The sequence below is a fragment of the Silurus aristotelis genome, assembly GCF_946808225.1.
Source record: "Silurus aristotelis genome assembly, chromosome: 8".
In the NCBI taxonomy this organism is placed as follows: Eukaryota; Metazoa; Chordata; class Actinopteri; order Siluriformes; family Siluridae; genus Silurus; species Silurus aristotelis.
This window is the reverse complement of record NC_139581.1, coordinates 25,600,884-25,612,967: the sequence shown is the minus strand read 5'-3', so window position 1 is coordinate 25,612,967 and position 12,084 is coordinate 25,600,884. Positions and strand designations below refer to the sequence as shown.

At 36.0% G+C, this 12,084-nt stretch overlaps 1 protein-coding gene across 2 annotated transcripts; it reads left to right on the top strand.

Moving 5' to 3' along the window:
- Positions 1 to 938: 938 nt before the first annotated feature.
- or95a1 (odorant receptor, family 95, subfamily A, member 1) lies at positions 939 to 6,707 on the top strand. 2 transcript variants are annotated; one of them, XR_014534732.1, is made up of 2 exons: positions 939 to 2,065; positions 2,187 to 2,668. XR_014534732.1 is itself a non-coding variant. In XM_083548943.1 (2 exons), exon 2 carries the CDS (start codon positions 5,680 to 5,682, stop codon positions 6,628 to 6,630), a length of 951 nt encoding a protein of 316 aa, XP_083405069.1. In that variant the 5' UTR covers positions 939 to 2,065; positions 5,658 to 5,679; the 3' UTR covers positions 6,631 to 6,707. The 2 variants fall into 2 exon arrangements, 1 of the variants encoding a protein (XP_083405069.1); XM_083548943.1 differs by lacking the exon at positions 2,187 to 2,668 and adding an exon at positions 5,658 to 6,707.
- Positions 6,708 to 12,084: the final 5,377 nt, after the last annotated feature.

The following is a 12,084-nucleotide window of genomic DNA, read 5'->3' as shown; positions in this document are numbered from 1 at the left end:
GTCGTCCCCTCACATTCACACGTTCACTCGGGTTTGTTGACGGTGGTGTGGTGGGCCGTCTCTTATCCCAGAGATCCCTCATGTCTGTGTTACCTTCTGGTTCTCCCTTTTAGTTATGCTGCCATAGCGAGTCTTGCCGGAGTCCAAACTGCACAGTGACATTAACTTTCATACACCAATTGGGACACTTAATAATCCATATCCTTTTCTTCCCGTCACCCTCATCTCTCTCTCTCTCTCTCTCTCTCTCTCTCTCTCTCTCTCTCTCTCTCTCGGTCGAGTTAAACATGCTCCTGAGGCTCCAGTGACCACTGTTCCTGCCCCTCTCCCCTCCGTCGATCTTTACACTTCTGTGCAGCTTGGGACAGTTTCTCATCAACACTTGGGTGGTTCCATGTAATTCCGGAGTAGAACGGGTGCTTTGAGGATGAATTGGACTGTAGTTAATGTCAACAGTCTGCTACACTGACTCAGGAATACAGTTCGCTTCTGATCATTATCACTGTACCCCGCAACATTGTATATCTGCTTCAACTGGACATTTGGTGCAACCTAGATGAGGATGGGTTCCCTCTTGAGTCTGGTTCCTCTCAAGGTTTCTTCCTTATGCTATCTCTGGGAGTTTTTCCTTGCCACAGTTGTTAATCAGGGACAAACATACTTACAAAGAACATATTTACGTTTAATCACCACATTATCTGTGTAAAGCTGCTTTGAGACAATGTTCATTGTTAAAAGCACTATACAAATAAAAATGAATTGAATTGGATTGAATTGAACTGTACACATACTGTAGAGCAGGTTAGCCATATCGCAACATTATTAACTAGGACTTTTTTTAAGTAGGACTTTTTTCTGAATACTAACGACAGAAAAACAAGTAGCACATTAGACACATTACCCCTATCCGATTAAAAAAGGTTAGAGAAAAAATTGCTTGATAGCCATACTCATGCCCTTAAGAGAACAGCCAATAAACTGGAGAGAATATAGAGAAAAACTAAATTAGGTATTTAGTTTTGCATATAAAGACAGTATGCTCAGCTACAGACAGGCGCTAAACACTGCTAGGGTCAAACATCTAAACAAACTCACAGAAAACAACCTTAACAATTCCAGGTTTTCTTTTTAGTACAGTGGCTAGATCAACAACAAATCAGATATATGAAAAGAGTATTCCATTACAGTTTAGTAGTGAGGACTTTATGAATTTCGTCACAGAAACAAAATCATGGAGGTCCAACCTCTGACAGCATCTCGTAAACAAGTCTAAGCTAAAGCTCCACAATTACATTTACAATGCTTTACAAGAATAGAACAGGAAGAGCTTTGTGATCTGATCACCATATTTAAACCAACAACATGTCTGTTAGATCCCATTCCAACTACATTAGTGAAAGAAGTGTTACATACAGCTGGTGAGCCTCTTCTCAATATTAATAACTCCTTGTTATCTTTAGGTCATGTCCCTAAACCTCTCAAGTTGGCAGTTATTCACCCCTTTAATAAGAAACCTAATTTGTATCCAAACAAACTATCAAATTACAGACCCATTTCAAACATTCTGTTTATGTCTACATTTTAGAAAATATTTTGTCTGCTCAGTTATGTTCCTTCTTACAAGAAAACAATATATTTTAAGAGTTTCAGTCAGGTTTTAGGCCCCATTATAGCACAGAAACTGTTATAGTTAAAATTGCAAATGACTTGATTTCTATCTTCAGACCAAGGCTGCATCTCTCTGATAGTTTAACTAAATCTTATCGCTGCATTCGAAACTATAGCTTTGAATTTACTGACTGAGACATGTTTAGAAAGGCTGCAACCAACTGCAACTTCACCAACTTGGAGGAGTACACATCGTCATGGACCAGCTACATCAGCAAGTGCATTAATGATGTCACCGTCTCTAAGAACATTATCTTATGCTCCAACCAGAACCCGTGGATAACTGGAGACTTGCATGCACTCCTGAAGACCCGAGACTCTGTATTTAGGGCAGACGACAGGGCGGCCCTAAGAACAGCGAAGGCCAAACTGTCCCAGGCCATCAGAGAGGCAAAGTGTGAGTATCCACAAACACTTTACTGACAGCAGTGACACATGGCGTATGTGGCTGGGCATTGAAGCCATCACCAACTACAGGACATCATAACCTGCCTGTGGCAGTGATGTTTCCCTTCTAGAACAGCTTCTACGCCCGTTTTGAAGTGCAGAACGACGTAACAGCTTGGAAGACCCTTCCTTCCAACAACCAGGTGCTTTGTCTCTCCACTGCTGATGTGAGGAAAGGTCAAAGCATAATCAACCCAATCAAAGCTGCAGGACCACTCAACATTCCTGGCAGAGTGCTCAGAAGATGTGCAGCCCAACTGGCAGATGTTCTCACCGACATCTTTAACATCTCTCTGAGCATCACTGCTGTCCCAAAGTGCTTTAAAACAACGACCATCGTCCCCCTGCCAAAGAAACCATCTGTGTCCTGCCTCAGTGACTACCGTCCCGTTGCACCCTCTCCTATCATCATGAAGTACTTCAAAAGGCTCGTCATGAGGCAAACATCCTAGAGATGTACCAGCACTATTTAGATCCCACTTCATGTAGAGTTTGAACATTGGACTTCTTTGAACATTTAAAGGCTTTTAATTTTGTAAAGGTTTTACACTCTTGATATCACCCAAATGAGGATGGGTTCCCCTTTTGAGTCTGGTTCCTCTCAAGGTTTCTTCCTTATACCATCTAAGGGAGTTTTTCCTTGCCACAGTCAGTTGCTTAGGGATTAATACACATAATTCACTTATATAAAATTTTATATCAAAATTTATATAAAATGTATTGTGTAAATATATTTACGTGTGTGTGTGTGTGTGTGTGTGTGTGTGTGTGTGTGTGTGTGTTTTGTATTTTCCAAAATAATCTGTATTCTGTATCAAATAAATGCTATGTGGATAAATATTACATCAGCATGTTTACAAAATCGGTTCATTAGATATGTGGGGACATCTCCCAGTAGCCTAATCTAAACCAGAACTCATTAATGGAATTGTTTTTGCTTCCATATTGCTTTAGTTTAACTACCAAGGGAAACAGATGCTGATGCATTTATTCTCATGTGACAAAGTGTATTTTCCATTTCACTTGTATTAATGAATATGTTTAATAATTTAGAACCTTCTTGTCCTTTAAAACTTATAATTAGACACATAGGATTTGAGAACTTATTTTCTGTAATTAACAAATAAGAGCTGCAATGTCTTACCTTTAAGGCCTCAGAATGTGTATTGTCAAATAATGGCCTTCTTATGTAAGTAGATTCAATTACATGAACACTATTCTGGCTTTAGTGTCTATCAGTAGGTTCAATGCACTACAGCAAACTGATTATCGAATGCAACTTAGCTTGCTATCCACATCAGTGACGCATGTCTGAAAGTAAATGAGGAAACGTGTCTTTTTTGTTTGCCATACAGAACAAACACCACTTAACCAAACCCCAAAAGATTCAGTTAATAATTAAGAAGTAGGGAACACAGGTTCATGCTACAATATAAGTCAAGTGAAGTTAAGTTTATTTCTATAGTGCTTTTCACAACAGACATTGTCTTAAAGCAGCTTTGATTTTAAACAGAATTTAACAGTTAAGGTGAACGATGTGTATTTATCCCTGATGAGCAGCCATGGCGACTGTGGCAAGGAAAAACTTACTTAGATGATAAAAGGAATGAACCTTGAGAGGAACCAGACTCAAAAGGGAACCCATTCTCATTTGGGTGATATCAAGAGTGTGATTTTATAAAACAATACAGAACACTGGAGAGTGAGAACTAACATGACCGGAGTGTGAGATTATGAGTAACGTCCTTTCTACAGTCTCAAATATAATATAGAATTAAACTATCCTTTAGGCTATGTTTAACACCTATGCTCTTTTAAGGGTTAGTTTATCTCCCAGTTTTATTTGAATTTATTCACATTTATTCAAATGTGTGCAATGCATTATGATGATGTATGAATGTATCTCAAGTCCATTTTGTTTCTGTAAAAGGCCCCAAATAGATGTATACATCAGATTACTGACTTTGTAGCCTCTATCAAAAATGAATCCCTGCACTACTCTCAACAAAATAAATTTTTTTTTTACAGTCTAATAGTGTATTTAGTATGCTTGAATTACTAAAGAACCCTAACTCCAGTGAAAATAATATAATGAATTTCTGGACAAACATTAGCGTGTTTACAAAATAAAGACATGATTAAGTAATTAGCAGTGTGAGTTGATGCCCCCTGTGGCCTAATCAGCACTAAAGCATTTTGCTTCTTTATTTTTATTTTGCCTCAGTGTAATTACCAAAGGAAGCAGATAGTGAATTAGGTCTCTTGTGACCAAGTGTCCCATAGCCACATTTATATATCAATGCTTTCCCAAATAACATGTAATAAAACATTTTCTTGTGCGAGAGAATGTGTTTCATAATTCAGAACCTGCTTGGCTACTTACAACATATAATTGGCCACATAGGATTTAAAAATATGTTTAACATGTTGACATGTTTAACTAACAAGTGCCAGTTACGTTACATTGCTGTTATTCTGGCTCCAGCATCACCAGGGTCAACTCACTACAAGAGAGCAAAGAGAGCAATCATGAAAAACAAATAAATGAGTTTTAAAGAGCAAACTGCTTTTAACCAAAATGTTTCTATTAATAATCCAATAAGAAAAAGATAACAGATATTCCAGAATTAAAGAATTTTAATGTTTAAATTGAAAAAACTACATTAAATGTTGGTCAATATTATACACCTGACCATTGTTCAATTGTAAATTGTAAGATTTTTGTAAAAATCTTAAAATTTGTATTAACAAATACAGTTAATTTTAAATCCAGAGCTACTCTTACTTAGATATGCACTGTATTAACTCATAACTACATACCACATTATTTGATGCAAGTTCCAGTGAGTGTCAATAGGTTTATGAGGCCTTTAAACCAATAAGGTGTATTATTACAAATATTAAATTATTCATTGGTGATCTCACTCTGGCTAAATATTTGTTTATTTCACAATTCAGCATTCATTCTTATTAATTACATTAATTTAACACAATGCAAAGCTACATTTTACACACAATTTTAAAGACTGACATTTAAAAAACAGACATTTATTACATACAGTAGTAAGCAATTAAGGACAGAACCATGCCATACACTTTATATGCAAATTCTGGAATTGCGTGAACACGCTGTTAATTACAAAACGGTGTTTAGTGACCAATGTTTGCAAATCCCTAGAGAATAACCCTTTTCCTCATATGACAAAGATAAAATGTATATAACTTCGCGCTCCTTCTCAAATTATCCTTTATTTGCTATCGGAGATCGTGGTGAGTATTTAAGAATGCAATTTTAATCAATCAAGAATTCATGATATATTCTGTTTTATTCTGTCCTTTGTTAAAAGTGAAATACATGCAATACTAATAAAAATGATATGAATTTATTTATTAAATTTTTTCAACAGACAAATGTCATTTACTGACATTTAGAACACTTAGGCTATTTGTCTTTTGTTAAACCAGGTCTAAAGTACCTTATTTAAATAAGTTTTTATACACAGTTTATATTAACATAATTTCAATTTAATTTTAAATTTCAGCATCTGCAAAGTTCTTGACGTTATGCAAAATTTGACTGAATTCCCAGGCAATGCCACATCCAGCGACACCACAGCTATAATCCTAAAGGTGTGTGTGGTGATCCCACTGTTTAGTGCCTTTCTCTACTTTATTCTGCTGATGCTGCATATATTTGCATCACATCGGCAATTCTTGGACAGCTCACGTTATATCCTGTTTGCCTACATGCTAGTCAATGACACACTGCAGTTACTCTCCTCTGTGTTGCTCTTTTTATTCATTATGGGAAATCTGAAGCTTGCCATCATCTACTGTGCACCACTGCTATTTTTCTCTGTTGCCACCTTTCAGAATGGCCCACTAATTCTAGCTGCCATGTCACTAGAACGCTACGTGGCTATCTTCTACCCACTGCGTCGACCCATCTCTTGGAGGCCTGAAAGAATTTGGTTGATTGCTTTGAGCACGTGGGTAATCAGCTGTATCACTCCTTCAGTGGATTTCATCCTGATGCGCCCGAATCCGGCCTGGGATATCTACACCACCCAATTGTCCTGCAAATCCGCTGTACTCAGTGGCTTGCCCATTCAAATTCTCTTCAAAGTAGTTGTGAATGTAGTCTTCTTAGCTGTTGTGGCCCTTATCATTCTTTTTACATACATTCGAATCCTACTGGAGACTCGAAAGATGCGTGACGACCGGGCATCTGTAACCAGAGCGCTGCACACTGTGGTGTTGCATGGATTACAGCTGCTTTTGAGCATGATGGTCTTCACATTTCCCATTACTGAAAACTTTATTGTTCTGAATGTGAAATCAATGCAGGAACATATTCAATTTTTCAATTACTTCTGCTTTGTGCTGCTGCCACGCTTTCTCAGCCCACTCATTTATGGCTTCAGAGATGAGAGTCTAAGAGGTTATATGAAAAAAAGCATGCCTTGTTTTAAGGCTCATATTGGGCCGCATAAATTAGTAAAAATCACAAATTGAGCATTAAATGCAGGGAACAGAATGCAAGATATGATGTATTTGTTTTTTTTTTTTCATCAGGCAGGCAGACACAGTATAAGCATGCATATATATATATATATATATATATATATATATATATATATATATATATATATATATATATATATATATATATATATATATAAAATGTTTAAACACAGATAAGTATATCTAATAATTTGTAATGGATAGGAGTATAATTTAAACCATCAAAATTAAATTCAACCATGTTAGTAAGAATAATGTCATAATTAAAATGTTAGATATGTATATATGTTATTCATCCAATGAATGTTTACTTCTGCTCTCAAGAATAAACTTTCTTAAGAAGTTTTATATGCCTACATGTCTGTAGAATGGTGTTTTTCATTAAAGCAATCTATGCAATAGCGCTGATTTTTTTTTTTAAATAACAAGCATCAACAAGCAAGTAAAAAAATCAACTGTGTATAAAGTTAACTGCTATGATCTTTGTAAAACATTACAAAATGTTTACTATACAGTTTTCAGGTGACTATCTAAAAAATAAAAAAAACATTGAGCAGGGATTTACTTTGCTGCCCACCTTAACATATAATTTGCATTCATCTGTTTGCTTTTTTTTACAACCAGATAGCAGATGCTTACTTAATGCATGTATGTACAAATGTTATAATCTTGTACTATTCACCTTTTATCTAATCTGAAAACTTTAGCGTCCAATCACACATTTCTACATATCCAGATAGATCCAGAATACAGGGTACACAGGTGCTTGGTTGTGTGTCTTCCTCCATTTCAATGTTTTTTTTTTTTTGCAATTGTAATATTTATAGTTTGGATTATATGCAACATTTATATCAATAATATGTTGATTGACATATCAAATACTAGGATTGCAGATTGTGATGTTGAAAAACCAATAGACAATACAGGTACAACAGAGAAATGATATTGACTTATCATAGCACTAATAAGACTTCCAGCTTATGTTCTGTTACTTACTAATAATTTAGCCTTAACTCTGCCCGGCACACACATGCTTGTTTGCTGTTATTAAATGAGTTCTGGAAAATAAAGGCAAATATACAAATAATAACTGGTAAGATTTTGTTGTAAAAATTAATTGCCAAACATGCCATTCTGTACACATGTAAAAGATACAAAAATGTAATAAAAATTATTTAAGATACCATTCTCAGTGTATAATCTATCAGTTGTGTTCTACATATAGAGCTATATTGGAGTGCATTGCATATGAATTCACAAATAATTCATCTAGTGGGTCAGTTTAGAAGTGCTGTATATCTGGCAACCCAGAACTAATAGGAGACTATTAATAATACTTATATTACTTAGTCCACTTAATTGTCAAATAACTTTTCACTTATTCAGTCACTATTCGGACAGTATTTATGGCACATGTATTCAAATATGTATTTCAAATATAAAATACGTTTTTGTAATTTGTATTCGATAGGGTTGATAAAAATGGCTTCATATTTTCATACAAAACATTAAAGTATTTTGTATCAAAATACTTTAATGTTTTGTATTTTTGTAGTTTTAAAATACTTTGTAAGAAGTCTAAATGCTGACATACAAATGCTCTGATTGGTGCCTACTCAGTAGTTTGCCAGACAGAACAGAAGATGTTTCCATATGGAAGAAGGTGGTGAAGGTAAGAAATGTACAGGCTGCCAGCTTTCAAATAGAAAAGTCCAATGAATGATAAATTAATATTTGATTGCCGAATATTGTATCCTAATTAAAGTAGCTGTTTAGTAGCATTGTGATTTTGCATACCCGTGCATGACACATATTATATTATTATATTTATGATTAACAATTAAGTTATTAATTAGTTAGAAAGTAGTTGCTAAAAATGCAGATGCCATCAGTTGTTTGTTATGAATGACTTGTTTGTCATTGAGTCAGTGTTGCTGATGCAAAGTAGCCCTTCGTTACCAAACACCAAGTAACTAAATAAGAATAAAATTTTGAAATTCCATTCGCAAAGTATTTAACATCAAACTGGTGGTTATTTCAAAACTTCATTTGGGAGATTACAGGGATATTTGATCTGTTAAGTCAAGTTAAGTTTATTTGTATAGCGTTTTTCACAACAGACATTGTCTCAAAGCAGCTTTACAGAATTTAACAGTTAAGGTGAATGGTGTGTATTTATCCCTGATCAGCAGCCATGGCGACTGTGGCAAGGAAAAACTCCCTTAGATGTTATGAGGAAGAAACCTTAAAAGGAACCAGACTCAAAAGGGAAACCCATCCTCATTTGGGTGACATCAAGAGTGTGATCATAAATCTTTCAACAATACAGAACACTGGAGAGTGAGAACTAACATGAGCACTGGGGTGTGAGATTATGAGTAATTTTCTTTCTACAGTCTTATAAAGTCATTTGAGATTATGGAACCAGAACTACTAAGCAACTCATAAAATAGCTCAACATTTGCGATAATCACAAATCCAACACCAGCTTCTCCATGCCAGAGCCTTTAAACACATTTAAGGAGGTCCAATGTCCAAACTCCACAAATAAAAAAATCAACTTAAAGTGGGATCCAATTGGCACTGGTACGTCTCTAGATGGTTCGGGATGTTGCGGGGTCGGCATCTACTTCTTTAAAGGTCCATGATCTTCATAAAGCGGGAAGTGACTAAGGCTGGCGCAACCTCAGGATGCCTCGGGATGGGTAGATAAAGAGAAGCAATGGAGATGATTTAGTGTAGCTGCTGTTCATAATATTAACAAGCACAAGTTAATAATGTGCATGTGATTAGATGTTCCGGAGCACAAGGTTATGATGTGTGATGTCTGTTATGTGTAGGACTCGCTAAAAAGATACGTCTTTAATCTGCCCTTAAACTGGGAGCGTGTCTGAGCCTCAAACACTGTCAGGAAGACTATTAGAAGAGTTTAGGAGCTAAATGTGAGAATGATCCACCGCCTTTAGTGGACTTTGATATTCAAGATACTACTAGGAGTTTTGAGATCTCGGGGAGCGTGACGGATTGTAGCATGTTAGAAGACTGGAAAGATACATGGGAGCTAAACCATTTAGGGCTTTGTAAGTAAGTAGCAGTAGTTTGTGGTCGATTCGAAACTTAACAAGTAGCCAGTGTAGGGATGATAAGATTGGGGTTATATGGTCATATTTTCTCGACCTTGTGAGAACTCTGGCTTCAGCGTTCTGGACTAACTGTGGCTTGTTTATTAATGATGCAGGACAACCACCTAGTAATGCATTACAAAAGTCCAGTCTGGAGGTCATGAACGCATGGACGAGCTTCTCTGCATCAGACATAGATAACATGTTTCTTAGCTTAGCAATATTTCTAATGTAGAAGAAGGCTGTTTTGTAATATGGTTGATATGATATTCAAATGACAAGTTGCTCTCTAAAATAACTCACAGGTCTTTGACTGTTGAACTAGTAGTTACAGTACATCCTTCTAAAAGCAGGTTGAAATGCTGGAGCTTTTGTGTACTGGTTTTTGGGCCAATGAGCCACATCTCTGTTATCAGTATTTAATAATAGAAAGTTATGAGTTGGCCAATCTTTTAATTCTTTGACAAACTATCCGAGGCAATTGAGCTGTATCGCCTGGTTTTAAAGAGTTGTATAGTTGGGTATCATCAGCATAACAGTGGAAGCTAATCTCATGCCTTCTAATAATATTTCACAGGGAAAGCATGTATATTGTGAAAAGCAGGAGTCCTAGAACTGAACCTTGTGGCACCCTATAATTTACTTGCATTAACCTGGATAACCTGAAAGCTAGGATTGAAACCAGCTTAATGCCTGTCCCTAAATGCCGATGTAATTTTGTAAGCGATCTAGGAGGAGATCATGATCTTTAGTGTCGAATGCAGCACTAAGATCTAGCAAAACTAACAGAGAGATGTACCCTTGGCCTGAAGCTAAAAACAGGTCATTAGTGATTTTACCTAGAGCAGTTTTTGTGCTATGATGGGGCCTAAAACCCGACTGAAACTCTTGTAAGTAGGAACATAACTGGGCGGACACAATATTTTCTTAGCCATAAATGAGAGATTTGAAATGGGTCTGTAATTTGATAGTGTGTTTGGATCCAAATTAGGTTTCTTAATGAGGAGATTAATAACTGCTAACTAGAGGGGTTTAGGGACGTGACCTAAAGATAGTGAGGCGTTAATATTATTCAGAAGAGGCTCACCAGCTGTATGTAACACTTCTTTCATTAGTATAGTTAGAATGGGATCTAACAGACATGTTGTTGATTTAGCTTTGGTAATAACATCATACAGCTCTTCCTGTACTGTACATGTAAAGCAGTGTAGTTGTGAAGGTTTAGGTGAGATTGGATCAGGAGATGTTGTCCACAATTGTGTGACTGATCTGTACAACCCGGACTCAAACACACAATCGTACTTATTTCACACATCCTTGTCTTTAGCACATTCATATTACATCACTTCATTACTACAAACTGTTTACATGTTGTTTTTGCAAACTCTTGAAGTAAATCAGCATAGGGCCCTGGGGGTTTGTACACGGTGGCCAGAGCGAGAGATAGTAGGGCATTTTCTATGTATGTCTGAACTGATCTGTTAACTGGTTGCATATGTCAGATTTATTGCATGCCCAGAGAAAAACTTTTCCTATCAGATATTTTTTATGTAATCAACTGAGTCAGTGTAATGGTGAAGGAGATGAAATAGACCAATTAATGAAATTGTTGAAGAAATGTAATGCTCCCTTTAAAAATACAAAAATACAGAAGTTTGGTTGCTGTATTTTGTTGTTTATTTTGATTCAATTACAATTGGCACAAACATGGCTCACCATAATTTGGCTAAGAAGGGTGGCACAGTCTGCCTTTCAGGTCATCATAATTGGAGTTTCTCTAGACCATCCGTGTCAAATCACGTTTTCATAAAGCTTGCTTTTATTATGCTGAAACAGAATTTTACCTATTAGTTCCAGTGAGGGAAAATGTAATTGTGCAGTATGCAAAGACATCATAAATTGTTGTGTTAAAGAACCACAAAGGAGTGAAATAGTCCACAAATCTTTGGCCATATAGAGTATAACTGATTGCAGTTACAGTGGGGTCATATATTGTCAAGCCCTCTATATTCACTTTGCTCATGATTATTCTTTTAAATAATTTTTTTATAAAAATGTCTTATGAAAAATTGACAGTGTTTCCCTAGTGCTTACTAGTCGGCTCACATATTATGATGAATGTTAACAAAAGGTGTTGACTCCTGTGCAAAGCACTCTTTACACACCCCACAGATTAACATTTGTATTTTATGTTAAAGAGGGTGTTTTAGTTAGTGTTTCTATATTTTCTTTTTTTAATCTTTCTGGGAATCATATTTTTGACAGGAGATGTCCAACTCCTTTAGACAAAAATGGTGAAACAAATACCAATGGCTATGAATAT

Excerpts from the sequence above, each read along its gene's own strand:
- or95a1 (XM_083548943.1), top strand. The coding sequence starts at position 5,680 with ATGCAAAATTTGACTGAATTCCCAGGCAATGCCACATCCAGCGACACC.